Here is an 18,130-nt window from a genome sequence, read left to right on the forward strand (position 1 = left end):
GAAATGGCGTTGGAAAATGAAATTATTGATCGATTTGCGTAGAAGTTCGATTACCAAGATGTTAAGCCAAGAAACGACCATATTCTGATTGAAAAAACATCGTATTTGTAGTGACCAAATCTCATTCAATTAACTACTTGTTTCTTGATGTCTGGCACCGCTGTGATGCTTGCTTTGGTGCTGCGGCAGAGATGTGCGCCGCGGCTAAAACATCATTTTTGGTCGTCGGCGGCGGCGGCGTTAAATATGAGAATTCAATATTTTCTTTTAAATCTCATATAGCGAAACATTTTAACAAACTATACTTTGCATATGAGAATGTAAATACACTAAAACCTCAATTTATGCATGTTATTTTTATGCACTTTTTAATTTATGCACCTTTTTTATGACCTGCATAAATTAAGGGAAAGCTACTCAGAACCAATATTGTGCATAAGAATATTTAATAATGACGGTAACTATTGCAACGGCGGCTAAAGGGTGTTTATAAGGATGAGCAAATGGAAGTCACAGGGGAGTTTCAGGGAGTTCCCAGGGGTTTCCGCGAGGTACCAGATGATCTCCGGGGGGTTTTCGGGGGTCTGAGGGAGTTTTCGAAAGCATTGCAGAGAGTTTCAGAGGATTTTCGACGGGGTTTGGGGGCGTTACTGGTACGTTTTCGGGGGTTTCCGAGGATCTCACGTGCGTTAAACGGGTGCAAGTGGGTCTTAAATGGATTCGGAGGCGTTAGGCAGGCGTTTTTGGGGGTTCAGATGCGTTACATTGGGTCCGAGGGGATTTTAGAGGGATTTTGGAGGCATTTCAGAAAGTTTCAGAGCATTTTTGGCGGGATTCAGAGGTGTTACGGAAGCGTTATGGAGGAGTTTTTTTTATGCACAAATTTCCCTCATTTTATGCCTTTTTTAATTTATGCACCCCCAGCCATGTGCATAAATTGAGGTTTTAGTGTAGTAACTTGTAATTGCGCACTCGTATATAGTGCGGCAGACAATTAAACGTTCCATAATAAATAAAAAAAATCCATATAAATAAATCTTAAGTTATGGCATGAATTGAATTATTAGGACCTGAATTCTTCAGATTTCAAGCTTTCAGGAACATTTTTAAGATTATTTTTACGATGATTGAAAAAAACTTAGAATACATCGGAGAAAATTGGGTTGATTTTGAAATTCCTCACATTTTGTATGTATGTAATGATAAATTGACGAAAAATTTTAAACCTCATTTACTCGAAAGTGGGTTTTTGTCACTTACACCCCTTTGCTTCTAACCCCCTCAATTATAAACGAACGTCGTTATGACGTCACGCGGGGAAAAGCTTGCATGCTGTCATTGCATGCTTTATACACCTTGTGTGAAGAATATGATATTTGCTAGGATTTTTATATGATGATATATAAGTGACTTAAAAGTAACTAAAATCTCAACAGGATCATTGAACGAAATATTTGCATGCATTCATTTTGGGAGCGTTTAAGCTTAAATCGATTATTTTCTGAAGATTATTGGGGAAATTCTAAGTTCGGCGGCGTGATGAGTTTTAAGCTGGCGGCGTGCTAGAAAATCAAAACATCCGGCGGCGTGAAGTAATAAATCTCGACGGCGCACATCTCTAGTCCTTGAGACAAAATGAGATGAATATAGGTACTAGGCCGAAGAAGGGGGCTTTTACCCTATCAGGTGCAGTGCTGAAAATTTCATTTCGTCATATCTAAATTCAATCACCTACAGCTCATTTTAGAAGCTGAACCAGAGAATGTGGTATATGAAAAACTTGTGCGGCTAGACCAGTTCTGCAAGAAAGTCACGGAAAAAACATTATTTTTCGAAAATTTGAGGTAAATGTCACGGACTACCTTCGAAAAATGCCAATGATATTCACGGTGAATATCATTTGGCATTTTTCAAAGGTAGCCCGTGACATTTACCGTAAATATTCGAAAAATAGCGGTTTTTCCGTGACTTTCTTGCAGAACTGGTCTAGCCGCACAAGTTTTTCATATACCACATTCTCAGGTTCAGCTTCTAAAATGAGCTGTAGGCGATTGAATTTGGATATGACGAAATGAATTTTTCAGCACTGATCAGGTGTATATGTACTTTTGCGTGAACTAACTACCGTCTACCCTCGTTGGTTTGACCGCATCTAATCTGAACACTTCTAGATTGAGTTTAAATAAGGGCGAAAGTAACATGAGCGAGTTCTCTTCATCGACTCTCTCTTCTTCAAATTAAAGTGACAAGATGCAACTATGGTTGCACTTTTAGGTCATAAATCGCTAGGTTGCGATGCAATCTAGCGTCTAAGAGTAAAAAAGTTCGATTGAATTTGCATCTTGTCACTTTAATTTGCAGAAGAGAGAGTCGATGAAGAGAACTCGATCATGTTACTTTCGCCTTTATTTAAACTCAATCTAGTCTTTTTAATTTGACCCTCTCTAATCTGAACATCGTGCAAACTATGTAAAAATGGTTCAAACGTCATACTGCTCATGAAACGGGGTGAAACGGAACGCAGAATCAAAACAAAGCAGCAAAAAAGGTTATCATCAGTGTGTTTTTCGATGCGCACAGGGTTACTAGAAGTTCAAATTAAAAAATGAACCCCGTTGGTTTGCATGAGGTGTCGTTCAAACCAACGGGGGTAGACGGTACGCAGTATCACATTCACGTAAAGGGGACGAGGAGCTTGGTTTGCCCGAGGGTGTAGCACTAAGTCCGGCTGATGTAGCATCCCTTCGAATTGTTCTGGATACTTAACACGAACTGACTTGAGCAATAACACAGCGAAACAAAAAATAACCATTGGTCTGTCTCAAAGATAAACTAATGTATTCCTGAATCCAGGCTCAGATTTGCTCCATCACGTCTCAGTTTTGAGCTGCACCTCAATTAATAGGACAAAACTGCTAGCCATTAACCCTCCTAAGATGTTAGGTTTTTCGCAACACGACGGCGTAATGCACGTTCAGCGTGTCTGTCTGGGTCATAATATCCTACTAGTGCCAAGCATGACACTTATTCTTTCAAGAAGTCAATGAATAAATTGGTCGACTAACATTTCCCTAAACAAACGGCCCATGCAAAATATTTCGTTGACAGTTTTAAGCATTTTATGTTAGTATTTTTCATACAAGTCATTAACCCTTTTTGAACAAGGAAAACAGCGGTTTGTTTCAATTAGCATGGCTATTTCATAATCAATATTAATTCAGTTAATGTTCTTTTGTGTCATACATAAATAACATAACTAACAAATCTCGTATTACCTTCGAAACCCGCCAAATATTTATAACCCTTTCGGGACGGAGAGCAAAAAATTGAAATTTCCATACAAATTGCTCAATTTTGGCTCTCCAGAACTTTTTCATGTTTTACAATTTTTGCTCACTTTTTGTTCAACTTGTTGTGGCAAATCTCACACACAAGATAAACAAAAGTTTGTTTGCACACATGCAAGTACATGTAATGGTTCAATATCCCTTTCGTGACGAACCAGCACAATTGTGCTGTTGTGCAACAACCGGTTTGCATATTTTTTTTTTCATCTGTTTAGTCTTTGTTTTATGTGATGTAAACTGTTTTTGTAATTGATCTATTACTTATACTTGTATGTGGTGGCTAAACGGGCTCGTTTAGAAGTTAACCATCAATGTTAACTTCTTTTCCCGATCAGCCTAGATACAGGGGATGGCCAAAATGTTTGGGATAGGCAACTTTTTTTTCTCTCACAAAAAAGTTCAACATGCTATAACTTTTCATAGAGTGCATCAAAAAATCACAAATGTTGACTGTTTATCAACCTGTTATATGTGCACCATTGGTACAAATTTGGGCTTGATTGAATAGTTTTTCGCGAAGTTAGAACCGTTCGGGTAAAACATTATTTTTTAGACAACTCATTTTTGAGCAGTCATATCTTGGAAACCAGTGAACCGAATTGATTGAATTTTTTAACGTTTATCAACAATATATTGATTAGGCCTGTCCAGCTTTTCAAAAATGTTCTCTGATTCTCAAGTCCACCCCCATATTTTGATTGGCATCCTAAAAGAAGTAACTGGTCAAAATTTCAGCCAAATCCATTGAAATTAAGAGGTGCATCAAATCAATTTTGTGTTTTTCGACTATTTTTGAACTTCAAAAAATCATAACTACTCTAAAACATGTCAAAACTTAATTCTTTCGGCAGAAATTGAAAGCTATACTTGTCTGCTACAACTTCTCCGAACAACGTGTGCCAATACAATTGAAGGAAACATGTGTAATTATCACATTTGTAATCAGAAAAACCTTAAAAAGTTGATTTTTTGATAGATTTCGTTCTGGAACACCCTAATATACTTAATAAGTTGGATTTTTCAAAACGGCATCATATTCTCCAATGTTTTTTGGTTATTTGCTTCTTTGACACCAATGCTGTAGGAATTGAGCAAAAATTACTAAAATTCGTGAAAGTCAAATGTGGCCTAAAAACTAGCTTTTTGGAGGCAATCACGTTGTGGCGCGAAATTGTACTGAACGTAGTAGCTTTGCTTCCTAGTAGTTTGCCTTGGCTACCCCCTACCACCGTTGATAACAAACAAGCGCGATGACAGGTGTTGGCTATCATATCAGTGCTGACGCGATGCCACTTTTTGCGCGCCAAAGCGTGATTGCACCCGAAAAGCTAGTTTTTAGGCCACATTTGGCTTTCACGAATTTTAGTAATTTTTGCTCAACTCCTACAGCATTGGTGCCAAAGAAGCAAATAACCAAAAAACATTGGAGAATATGATGCCGTTTTGAAAAATCCAACTTATTACGTATATTAGGGTATTCCAGAACAAAATCTATCAAAAAATCAACTTTTTAACGTTTTTCTGATTACAAATGTGATAATTACACATGTTTCCTTCAATTTTATTGGCACACGTTGTTCGGAGAAGTTGTAGCAGACAAGTATAGCTTTCAATTTCTGCCGAAAGAATTAAGTTTTGACATGTTTTAGAGTAGTTATGATTTTTTGAAGTTCAAAAATAGTCGAAAAACACAAAATTGATTTGATGCACCTCTTAATTTCAATGGATTTGGCTGAAATTTTGACCAGTTACTTCTTTTAGGATGCCAATCAAAATATGGGGCTGGACTTGAGAATCAGAGAACATTTTTGAAAAGCTGGACAGGCCTAATATTGATACTTAATACAACGTTATAAAATGTAATATTTTCTCACGGCGAATTAAGTTATGCCGGGTTGAAATTTTTATCCATATGTAGGAAAATAAGTTAATTTTACAATATCACACAAAAATTACTACATGTGTTCTTCCTTTAATCTAAATTGACTCTAATATATCTGATTAAAGATAACGTGAGAATAGAAGTGCACAATCTTTGGACATCAACACTAAAATTTATTGACATTGACGTAAAAAAATTACATTTTTTTCGAGAAAAATCCAAAAAGTGTCAACCCATGATAACTTTTTTCAACGTTCAAAAATTATCTATGTTTTAATAGTTTGTGAAGCATTTGTATATTGTTAGTGTACGTTCAAAATTTCATTCGATTCGGTTCACTGGTTTCCGAGATATGACAGCTCAAAAATGAGTTGTCTAAAAAATAGTGTTTTACCCGAACGGTTCTAACTTTGCGAAAGATTAATCAATTGAGCCCAAATTTGTACCAATGATGCACATATAGTAGGTTGTCAAACAGTCAAAATTTGAGATTTTTTGATGCATTCTATGAAAAGTTATAGCATGTTGAACTTTTTTGTGAGAGAAAAAAAAGTTGCCTATCCCAAACATTTTGGCCATGCCCTGTAGCTGTGTAGTGTCGGTAGCGGTTGTCTCAATTGGCTAAGAATAACACTGCGGATCACCTGTTCCGGGGGTAAAAGTCCACTAAAAAGGGAACCCCAATCCAAGGTGTCAGGCGACCCGTGCTGATGGATGAATGGTTGAGGGGGTTTAAAATATGCTCGATCTTTAACGGAGCCCGTAACGTAGGTAGATCGCCTTTATGTGTTGCGTTACGGTTCAAGATCTACCAAACCGAACCCTAGTGACATCCGGTTTGTCAAGTTGGGGTAATGTGTTTTGGTAATAAGGATTCATGGTACAAAGTCCTTGTTACTGGTGACAGTTTCTAAAATTGCATTTATTCTGCCTTACTGAGTTAAAGAATCGGACTTTGCCCACTCGAGGCTACACTGAGTGGCTGAGATCTCTATGATAACGGTACCTTTTCATCGCAATCGATTTCTTGCACCTCTGGGATGTCAATTTCTTGATTTTGCTTTGGCTGACCAAGCCATGTGGGAAATTACACTGTTGCATTTTCAACAGTGTAATTTCCCACATGGCTTGGTCAGCCAAAGCAAAATCAAGAAATTGACATTTGTAAGGTGCTACGGTCACCCTTACCGTATTCGGTCGGCCGAGGACCGACCCGTCGAGAGTCCGACTGCACACTAATTGCCATACCAATAAGTGATTGGGAGGCAGTGCCCGAAGCTCTCGACAATTAAAAATAACTTCCTCTCTCGCTTTGACATACATGTGCACAACAGACAATGTGTTAGATGTTCATCTAATCCCATCCGAAGGGGGTTTGGATTGTGAAAAGAAGATAACCATGTGCGATTGTGGAATCGAGTTCAGTTCTAGGCCTGCTGGCGACGGAGATAGTCAAGTGACTCCGTAGCTTGAAGGAATAGAAGCGCCCGTCTAGCGAATTGGGAGTCGTGAGTTCGAGTCTCACCGGAGTACGTGGATTTCTTTTCATAATTTCAAATCTCAACTTGTTCATCGAACACGTGTTCTGTTGTGCACATGGATATCAAAGCATTTTCAACCTCTGGGATAACAAAACAGGAACTGTACAGAAATCGATGCTTCATTGCCTCTCAATGACAATGGAGTAGTACGACATGCACTAAATACTAAGGCTACGGGTAATGCCACAAAAGATCTACATACTGGTCGCAGTGGCTCACCCGAACGAAAAAAAAAATACTTGTATGTGTACAAAGGAATTTTTGTTTATGTTGTATGTGGGATTTACCACAACAAGTTGAACAAAAAGGGGACGAAACCCGTAAAACATGAAAAAGTTTTGTCTGTCGTATTTTTGTTATTTTCACTTTATCTGAGTACTCAAAGCTAGAAATGAATAGATTAGGAGTGCTTCTTTCAAATGAGGGATAACAATTGTTGTTTTGTTGGGAAATCTTAGAGTTCTGGAGAGGTAAAGTTGAGCAATTTGTATGGAAATTTCACTTTTTTGCGCTCCGTCACGAAAGGGATATATAAAACAATTTACATCAGGTAAATCAAATACTTAACAGTTGAAAAAATTACGCAAAAATGTTGTTGCTCAACAGCATAATTGTGTTGGTTCGTCACGAAAGGGATAAAAAACTACCTAACACGTTTTTGTTCCTGAAGTGCCTAAAGCTAACATTTCACTATTTGACCAATGGCAAATATTTAACCACTTTTGACAGTTAAATTTTAACCAACGTGTACTGGGTAAACAAAAATATTTGTCACTATCGAAAAACGAATACGGACATACAGATCCAAACAACTGGCCAAAATGTGTCTGTCAAAAGTGGTCAAATATTTGGCGTCTGGGCAAAGAATGTACGAGCACCTTAAGCCTATTCAATCTTTTAAGCCAATGCCATTTCAAATTGCCGAAACGCTATTCATTGTAGTTACCGATGTATAACATTACAGGTCAAACATTGCCTGTTAAAGTGATTGATCATAAAAGATGTTATAAGTAAAGGTCCCATTAGACGTGACAAATATTTGGCCAAACAAGCCCATCGAACCATGTGACGCTGGGTAGAAATCACTTCTGTAACTGAATCTTTTGACGAATCAATTTTATAAGAAATGCCACAATACATTTGACAACATTTCCATTTGCTATTTCTTCACCTCAAGTGTTCATGATGTCTGATTCAGTTTCCATTGTTTCGTTCATTGAAACAAATGCTACTGCTAATCTAGTAAGGACAAAAGCCTATGAGGAGGGAGGGGGATCGAGATGACCCAAAATGAGTCTACGTAGTGTACGGACAGACAGCGCCCGAGCAATACATTCACTGGCACATTACCAAAACTGTTAAAAATTGTAAATTATGATTAAAAATTTTTGTATTTTGTCGATTTTAATATTAAATTTACAGTTATTTCTCATTTCGTCAAATTCACGGTTTCGTTAAATTCGCGGTAATTTTTTTTACCGTGATTATATCGAAAAACCACTGTACCACAATGACTATGAGCTGCAGAAGGCTATCCCAAGTAACAATCAATGCTGAACAGTAAGAGTATTAGTTGAACTTTAGCTGTGAAGCGGACCCGGTGTGATGGTTAAAGCACGTGACTATCACGCCGAGGATCTGGAATCGAATCCCACTCCCGACAAACTCACTAAATGTGAGTTCTTCCTTCGGAAAGGAAGTAAAGCGTGGGTCGCGAGATGAACTAGCCTAGGGCTAAAAATCTCGTTAATACAGATAAAAAAAAGCTGGTTAATGGTGTCAGTGGCTGAGCACAATGCGGATGAATACTGGTCTGAAGTATGACTTGTTCAACCTCAGCAATACATATACGGAACCGGCGAACTTATAGTTTGGTCTAATAAGCTAAAATTTGAATAAACTCACTAGGTAAATTGTCTTTACCTCCAGCTAAAAATATACTCAAAAGTAGGTAAACCCAAACCCCCTCATTTAACTCAAATTTGAATAAAGTTGTATTTACCCAAAATTGGCTTATTGGGTTCAAGGACCCTAAACATCCTTAACATCTCTTCTGGAAGTAGAAAGTCGCAAATAGTAAATATAAATAAATTTGATTGATTACTGATTAAGCGTATATTAAGCTTTAAATATTCCTGTTAATGAACCTCAACTCAGCTAAAGGTTGAATTAAATCATCAAAATTAGATGTTTAGAAGCTGAATAAAGGAGTGTAAATCTTGTGATCAGCTTTTTAAAAATGAAGGCTGCTTTAAAATAGTTATAGAAATGTTTATACAGCATCAAATTGTTACCTGGGCTTGTTCAATTGGGAATGCCCCAAGTAACCTTAAGTTCCGTTTCCCATGACAAAACACACTTTCAACTACCACGAAGTTCAAATGAGGTTCCGAAGGTACTACCTTAAGCTTGAAAGCTGCTTAAGATGCTAATCGGAACTTTGTCTGCACTTTGAAGTTCCGAGAAGGTCATTTCAGTAGCTTGATGGTCTATGAAAGACTTCAGTGTAATTTTAGTAAAAAAAACCTAATAAAAAGTGTTATAGAAAAAAAATACCAAATCAATCAATATTAAGTTCAAAATAAAACAAAGTATATATCACGAATCGGAATCGAACCAGAAGCTGCTGTGTGAGAGCCCTATGCTTGTACATTGTACACTTGTAAATTAGTAAAGTTAACATAGCTTTAGCAGGTAACTATAGCAGCGCTGCGGTACGGCAACAGGCCACAACGCAGGAGCATGCAGTTCAAATTTCGTGTGTTTACAAGTGTATGGTATAGAGTTCAGGTATGTAAGTATCGCCACAATACCAGTAAAAAAAACAATTGTGATGAATCTGAAATGATTTTCTATTTTTGAATAAGTTCTATCAGAAGCTGCCTAAAAGGCTATCCGACTTCCTTATGTGAACTTTCAAGTTCCAAAATAACTGAAAAATGAAGCTGCTTACTTGGGTCATGCATGACAAGAAATATAATTCAGTTAAAAAACACTTATAGGGTCTGGGACCATTTGGGCAGGAGCACCTATTTTGAGCACTTGGTGCTATAACTCAGTCAATTTTAAACCAATTGACTTGAATTTTTGTACATGGCTAGATACTGTGCGGATCTGATCGTGTTTCGAAAATCAAGTCAATCGGTTCAAAATTGACTGAGTTATTGCAGCAAGTGCCCAAAATAGGTGCTCCTGCCCAAATGGTCCCAGACCCTACTGCTTAGGAGCGTTGAACATTCACTTTAAAATCCCGTTTTTTCACTTCCCTCAATACCAACGCTTAGAATTGAAGAAAGCATAAGTCACAGAGAAAAGCTATTTCCACAAAATTGATCAGGAATGAAAATACACCTCATCTTGAAAATATTACAGAATATAGGATATAAAATTCCCATCCTAAAATATTGTTTTTGGGAATTTTACGAAGTCTAGTTAATAGTTTTCCGACTTTTCCAATCAATTTCCTTCAACAGTGGAAAATTAAAAAAAAAATAGTTTCTAGGGTATATGTGCCATCAGTAATCTCACGCTCCCATATTCATCATATTCGAAAAAAAGCGATTACGGCACAGATTGATTCCGTTCTTTTTGTTTTCATGGGTGCTCACCTCTAACAAAAAAATACAAAAATATGAAATAAAACAAACAGCGCTTCAATCCCTTGTTTTTCGTAGGATGAAAATAGGAGCCACATGCTTAATAAGGGAACCAATACCCTTTTTTTGTATTTTTTTTATTTCTGATTTCACAAAAAAAAATCATTGTGTCACAAAAAAACCATGCTGCATTCTTGAGTTATGATTTTTTAAAGTAGGTGTAATCTGTGGAAATTTCTTTTTCCACTGGAGTTTTCCAGAAAATTGGGCCCCTTGAGCAATACCTGTAAACAAACCTATCAGAAACTATGAGGAAATTTGTGAAGCAAAACAGACTGTTTCCATTCCAAATTTCTATACGAATTTGAATTGAAACAAAGGTCTGGCACGATTATATTAACAAAAATAGCCATTTGTTTTATGTTTCTCTTTTTTTTAAGTTCTCTATTAGCGTTCCTCCTCCAGCAATTCCATCTAGTGATACTTCCTGTAATCCCTCTAGCGGATTCCTATATAAATTTCTTCTGGACATTGCAGAAGTTCCCTCCGAGAATTACTTTAGGCATGCAATCCTTTAAGAATTTGTGCTGAGGTTTCCTCCAAAACATCCTTCTGTAGATTTTTTTCCGGATTCTGGAAATTTTCTGGATTCCTTCTACAAATGTAACCAAGAATTTCTTCAGAATTCCATTACAAATTCCTTAGAGGAGTTAAGACTTTGATTCCTTCCAGAATTCCTTCTGAGGATCAATCCAGGGATTTTATCTAGGAATGTTTCCAGGAACTCCTGGAAGATTTCTAGAAAGAATTAGGGGAAGATTCCCTAGGATGTCCTGTTGGAATCCCAGAAGAAATTTCAGGCGAAGTTCCTGAACAAATCCCAGAAAGAAGAACACCCGAAGGAACTCTTTGAAGAATCCGAGAAAGAAATCCTGATGGAATCGGAGAATAACTTTTGGAGAAAATCCAAGAGGAACCTCTGGGGTAACCCAGATGGAATTCTAGGACGAATCTCAGAATTTATGTATAAATTTCAGAAAAAAAAACTTCCCACAATAACTTTTGCAGAATACTCCGGAGGAACGTTGGGTGAAGAAATTTCTGAAGGAGTTTTAAGAGGATCTCTCTGAGTAAAACCCGGAATCTATTTATTTTTTTTTTAGATATCAAAACATGAACTTCTCATCGAATTACAGGTGATAACCAAGCAAAATAGTACAAGACAGCCTACTCAAAAAAGCAGAAACATTCTTGGATGTATCCCAGAAGAAGACTCCTAGGGAAAACTTGGGGCTAGTTCTGGAGGAATCCTAAAATATTAGGTAGAAAAATCTCAAGAGATTTCCTGAAGGTATCCTAGAAGAAACTGCTGTAGGAATCCGTTAATAACATCCTAGAGGCATCTTAAAAGTATCTCATGGAGGGAATCTCGGTACAAATTCTTTTGAAAATTCCAATGGAACTCGTGATACCTATTCAATAAGCAGATAAACAGATGTTCAATTTCTTAATATTTCAACGCTACCCATGAGTTGTTTTCTGTTTTCAGAGACCCTTCGATGAATTTTATCTAACTTTTAAAAATCCCTCCAAGTATTTTGAGGCACTGTTTCAAAAATGATAAGGAAAACTCTGGAATCAAATCAGGATCAAAAACCTAATAGAAGTCTCACGATAAGTACAGTTTTCAGCTTTACTCCGGAACGCCGAACACGCACGTACACGGTTTGACCGTGTGTGATCGGACCCTTCTTGCAACAAACATCCATTTATCCAGAAACAAAACAACAGCACATTCACATGAGAACACCAATGACAACAACAGCAAAACTGATAAATTCTCTACATATGTAATGTATATACGTAAGTGAGGTGGAGATCACTGGTAACATTATTGGCAACGCACGTTCGCAAGTCCAATACATATGGGCAATCGTTCAAGTTGAAAATGCTTTGACATCCATGTGCACAACAGAACATGTGCTCGATGAACAAATTGAGATTTGAAATTATGAAAAGAAATCCACGTACTCCGGTGAGACTCGAACTCACGACTCCCAATTCGCTAGACGGGCGCTTCTATTCCTTCAAGCTACGGAGTCACTCGACTATCTCCGTCGCCAGCAGGCCTAGAACTGAACTCGATTCCACAATCGCACATGGTTATCTTCTTTTCACAATCCAAACCCCCTTCGGATGGGATTAGATGAACATCTAACACATTGTCTGTTGTGCACATGTATGTCAAAGCGGGAGAGGAAGTTATTTTTTAATTGTCGAGAGCTTCGGGCACTGCCTTCCAATCACTTATTGGTATGGCAATTAGTGTGCAGTCGGACTCTCGACGGGTCGGTCCTCGGCCGACCGAATACGGTAAGGGTGACCGTAGCACCTTACAAATGTCAATTTCTTGATTTTGCTTTGGCTGACCAAGCCATGTGGGAAATTACACTGTTGAAAATGCTTTGACATCCATGTGCACAACAGAACATGTGCTCGATGAACAAATTGAGATTTGAAATTATGAAAAGAAATCCACGTACTCCGGTGAGACTCGAACTCACGACTCCCAATTCGCTAGACGGGCGCTTCTATTCCTTCAAGCTACGGAGTCACTCGACTATCTCCGTCGCCAGCAGGCCTAGAACTGAACTCGATTCCACAATCGCACATGGTTATCTTCTTTTCACAATCCAAACCCCCTTCGGATGGGATTAGATGAACATCTAACACATTGTCTGTTGTGCACATGTATGTCAAAGCGGGAGAGGAAGTTATTTTTTAATTGTCGAGAGCTTCGGGCACTGCCTTCCAATCACTTATTGGTATGGCAATTAGTGTGCAGTCGGACTCTCGACGGGTCGGTCCTCGGCCGACCGAATACGGTAAGGGTGACCGTAGCACCTTACAAATGTCAATTTCTTGATTTTGCTTTGGCTGACCAAGCCATGTGGGAAATTACACTGTTGAAAATGCTTTGACATCCATGTGCACATGTGCACATGTGCACAACAGACAATGTGTTAGATGTTCATCTAATCCCATCCGAAGGGGGTTTGGATTGTGAAAAGAAGATAACCATGTGCGATTGTGGAATCGAGTTCAGTTCTAGGCCTGCTGGCGACGGAGATAGTCGAGTGACTCCGTAGCTTGAAGGAATAGAAGCGCCCGTCTAGCGAATTGGGAGTCGTGAGTTCGAGTCTCACCGGAGTACGTGGATTTCTTTTCATAATTTCAAATCTCAATTTGTTCATCGAGCACATGTTCTGTTGTGCACATGGATGTCAAAGCATTTTCAACAGTGTAATTTCCCACATGGCTTGGTCAGCCAAAGCAAAATCAAGAAATTGACATTTGTAAGGTGCTACGGTCACCCTTACCGTATTCGGTCGGCCGAGGACCGACCCGTCGAGAGTCCGACTGCACACTAATTGCCATACCAATAAGTGATTGGAAGGCAGTGCCCGAAGCTCTCGACAATTAAAAAATAACTTCCTCTCCCGCTTTGACATACATGTGCACAACAGACAATGTGTTAGATGTTCATCTAATCCCATCCGAAGGGGGTTTGGATTGTGAAAAGAAGATAACCATGTGCGATTGTGGAATCGAGTTCAGTTCTAGGCCTGCTGGCGACGGAGATAGTCGAGTGACTCCGTAGCTTGAAGGAATAGAAGCGCCCGTCTAGCGAATTGGGAGTCGTGAGTTCGAGTCTCACCGGAGTACGTGGATTTCTTTTCATAATTTCAAATCTCAATTTGTTCATCGAGCACATGTTCTGTTGTGCACATGGATGTCAAAGCATTTTCAACAGTGTAATTTCCCACATGGCTTGGTCAGCCAAAGCAAAATCAAGAAATTGACAATCGTTCAAGGTTTGTTTAACCATCGCATCGGTTGGTCAGGCAAACAAGTTGACTTGCATTATGCAGGTATGTAGTATGTAGTTTTTAATACGATCAGGTCATGCTGCTAGTACGGTACGGCTTTTTTGGGGTGAGATTTGCGGTGCTGATTGCGATTCGCTGGTGTCGTGATTGTTCTTTTGGAGATAGAGGTATATTCACAGTTCTGTTCATAAATGAATCGTTTGATTGGTGAGATCGTTTCATTTTTTGGTGTTCTCATTGTTTAAGATGTGTTGATTGGTCTCAGTGTTCCCACGCTCATTTATGTACAGCAACTCCAATTTGGTTCACCAAATCACAAACAGCATACAAACCTCAAAGCATTACAGGGTTTCAACCGCCAATATCAACGAAATGTTTATACGGTATGTGTATGTACTGTACTGGTGATTAGTTAGTTGTAGTAAATTAGGAAAGTAACAGCCATCGAGAACACAGAAAAAGACCTTGCGTTTGGCTGATTGCGCTGATTGTCGTCGCGGGGTGATGATGTTGATTCTGTTGTTGTTGTTGTTGTTGTAATTGCTGTTGTATTTTCTTCTTCTTACCCGCTGGATTGCCCTGGGATGGTCTCGGAGCTGCGTCTTCCGGTTTGTCCTCCGGGTGGAAGACCACGGTCCAACGATCCAACCGGATTTCCTCCGCATCGATCACGTCCCGTAACAGATTTAGTGGATCTTCTCCGCCGGTATAACCGGCACCCCAACGTAGCACCCGGGCCAGATCGTTTCCTGTGGCGGATAGAACGTTAAGATGGGTTAGTTAATATTTTATCATTTTTTTCTGGAGTTTTATTATAGAGACCGTGGAAAATTTTAAATAATTCAAATATTTACAATTGGGATACAAACGTCCTCACATATATTATCAAGAAACATGATTAAGAAATCCTAAACGCAATGCGATAATTATCGCATTTTCATACGAAAGAGAGGGTGAGAGGTTTCGAAAAATCGTGAAACTTGTCTTACCTAACTACATAACTAACGTTTCTTGTTTTTCCATAATTTACAGGGCGTTGTTTCAACCGATTCGACCAAACTCATAAGGACTGTATCGTTAATTATGAGTACACCTTTGAGGCTCTGTATTAAAAAGACTATGCCTTATTTTGACAACTGCTATATGTCTATGTGTTGCTAACGTTGTAAATAAACGATAACCTTCATTAAAAGTTAAAGTTTTTCCTCAAGCGGGACAATACGAGGGTTTACGGAAGAGAAGCGAAAATCGATTGTGACCAGGTACTGCAATGAAAAATGATTATCGCTAAGAAAATTAGCAGAAGTTGAACGTGTTAGGGTTTTTGTTGTCCAAAATGCTATCAAACGACACACTGAAAGAATTACCCGGACGCGGCAAAAAAAATAAGTGCGTCCAAGTCAAATTTGGACAGCAAAATTTGAAAAATCGTTAAAGGAAAATAGGAGGTATCCATCATAGATTGCGCAAAAAAGTAAGGACTGTTCAATTTATAAAACGGACAACTTGCTTGTGCGATATCTTTTTTTATTTTTCAATGAAATCATTATCAGTTTTTTGCATAACTTTCTATAGCAATTTTCAAATGTAGGAAAAATATAACATTGAGTAAAATGTTCTTTATTGTGTAACTGAAGCGGTTTTCGTAAAACATCAATAAAAACCTATTTCTAAAAATTCGACATAACTTTCCACATATTTAACATGCACATTTTCATGAAGTTTTCAATGTATTGCAATCTCATACTATTCTACTGAAGGTAAAGCTCAGTAATAATGCACAAGGCAGCCTCCAGCTGGATATAGTGAGTTGCCTTGTTTTCATAGTAATTATTAAAAAATATTTATTTAAGTCCTGTGTTGCAAAAGCACAACGGATTCGGCTGAAAATTTGTCCAGAGTAGTAGAATCATTGGCGGAGCCAGCATTTTCTTTTTTCTTACTCACTCTCCTAAACATACACGAGAGAGAGAAAGATAGAAGAGGAGACAGCTTGCCCCCCTCTTTCATCCCGCTCTTTCTCGTGTATGTTTAGGGGAGTGAGTAAGAAAAGAGAAAAAGCTGGCTCCGCTAATGAGTAGAATATTGCTATCTAAATGATACAGAAGAAAAATTTACTTTAAATTGCATTCTTCATCAAAAATTTAATCCATAAAGATGGTCATAGTAAAAAACTGCATACGGTACCCCGGGGCAAGTGAGAATCCGGGGCAAGTGAGACCTACAGCTTTATTTTTTTATTTTTCATTTTCAAGGCAAACATTCTTCATGGAAAACATAGGTATCACATAGACGGATACTTTGAATTCAAAAATTGTTGTTGTTCTCACCATAAAAATATCATATATTTTTTTTTATCTAGTTCATTTATTTGGGGCTCAATCGCGTATAACGCTTTACGGAGCCGAGGATCTTTCTTTGTACTTAATAGTATACATTATACAGAGTAATAACTTTTTAATGATATCTGTTAGTAATGGGTGGAAGCCAGGGTACTCGTGGCAGCTCGAGGTTAAAAGGTCACATTTTGAGGGATGGACAGGGTAAGGATTGGGCCAAAGGTTTCACTGCTGCTCATCCGGGGGTGAATCGCATCTTGCTAGCGTATTCGGTGCCTTGTGGTGTTGGTACCAACTTGTTGTGGGACTTGGTCTTCCGGATGGCCAGGAGCAGCTTGGTAACACAAAGAGGACAAAACAGAGAAAAAAAACTGGAGAAGAAAACACAAGCGAATTAAACTTTTATACCAGCAGAGCGAAGAAAGTCTAAAATACATCCCATGTATGTGACATCGCGGGTCCCCAACACATCTCTCACAAGAACAAAGGGTTGTCTACCTCGGGCCTCAAGGGTATCCAATAGTAGCGCCCTGGAGGCGTCATTATCCGGGCATTGCCAAACTACGTGGTCGATGTCATCATAACCGGAACCGCACTTAGTACAAACATTGCTCAACGCGAGGTTAATCCTGTGTAAATGCGCGTCTAGCGAGTAATGGTTGGATATAAGTCTTGACATCACGCGAATGAAATTGCGACTTATATCCAGACCATACCACCACACTCGCAAAGAAACATTAGGAATAATGGAATGTAACCACCGTCCCAGCTGGCCATCTCGCCAATCATTTTGCCAGCTTTGAAGAGAACTCTGGCGAACAAAATGGAAAAATTCATCATGTGAAATTCTTCTATCATAGATCTCACCTTCCTGTGCGCCCACCTTTGCGAGAGAGTCCGCCTTCTCATTGCCATAAATTGAGCAATGTGAGGGGACCCATACAAAGGTAATCTTGTATGATCTTTCGACCAGTGCACCCATCTGCTCCCTTATTTTTGTAAGAAAGTAAGATGGATGTTTTACACAGGCTTGATAATCCTCCTCGAAATCAAAAGAGTTTTGCCACATGCTCTAGAGCGGTGTTTTGCTTTTGCCTCGTCGCGAGGGAGCGAACGAACCCAAAACAGAGAGGCAACAAAAACTGAGCGAGGAAGAGGGGAACGAAAAAAGAGTCGATGATTATTTCGGGTTTTTGAGTGCGATTTTCGCCTCGAGAGTCTTTCTTTGTATGGGAGTGGAACTCGCGAGAGCTTTTTGAGTGTGAGTGGACGTGAGAAACACAACAAGAAATTATGAGTGTTGGACGAACTCCTCGCTGCGCGGCAAGCTCGCGCTCGGTGCTGTTGAGGATTTGCGTTGTGATTTCTGAGTTTTATTTTCACTCCTCAGAAAATCGCCAAAATCGCTTCCTCATTTTCTCGCGAGGGAGTTTCTGTCAAGCCTGGTTTTACAGGTTTCATCGACCGGAGTGCCTCAATCGAACTAAGGCTATCCGAGAAGATGAAGAAATGGTCTACGGGCATGTTTGAAATCA

General features: G+C 38.8%; 1 protein-coding gene and 1 long non-coding RNA gene across 6 annotated transcripts in view; both read right to left on the reverse strand.

The window, feature by feature from the left end:
* Positions 1–18,130, reverse strand: part of LOC109415607 (diacylglycerol kinase theta) — a 171,780-nt gene that overhangs the window by 29,202 nt on the left and 124,448 nt on the right. For 4 of the 5 annotated variants that reach the window (XM_062846708.1, XM_062846710.1, XM_062846709.1 and 1 more), the window contains one exon: positions 14,823–15,005. In XM_062846708.1, coding sequence (XP_062702692.1) covers positions 14,823–15,005 — 183 coding nt within the window. Of the gene's footprint in view, positions 1–14,720; positions 15,006–18,130 lie in introns of all 5 variants that reach the window. The other variant, XM_062846707.1, reaches the window with a different exon arrangement.
* Positions 4,505–9,774, reverse strand: LOC134285610 (uncharacterized). The gene is made up of 2 exons (XR_009996503.1): positions 6,849–9,774; positions 4,505–6,262 (listed from the first exon to the last, which is right to left on the reverse strand). It is a non-coding gene; the product is annotated as an uncharacterized LOC134285610 (long non-coding RNA).

The sequence above is a fragment of the Aedes albopictus genome, chromosome 1, assembly GCF_035046485.1.
Source record: "Aedes albopictus strain Foshan chromosome 1, AalbF5, whole genome shotgun sequence".
Lineage (NCBI taxonomy): Eukaryota > Metazoa > Arthropoda > Insecta > Diptera > Culicidae > Aedes > Aedes albopictus.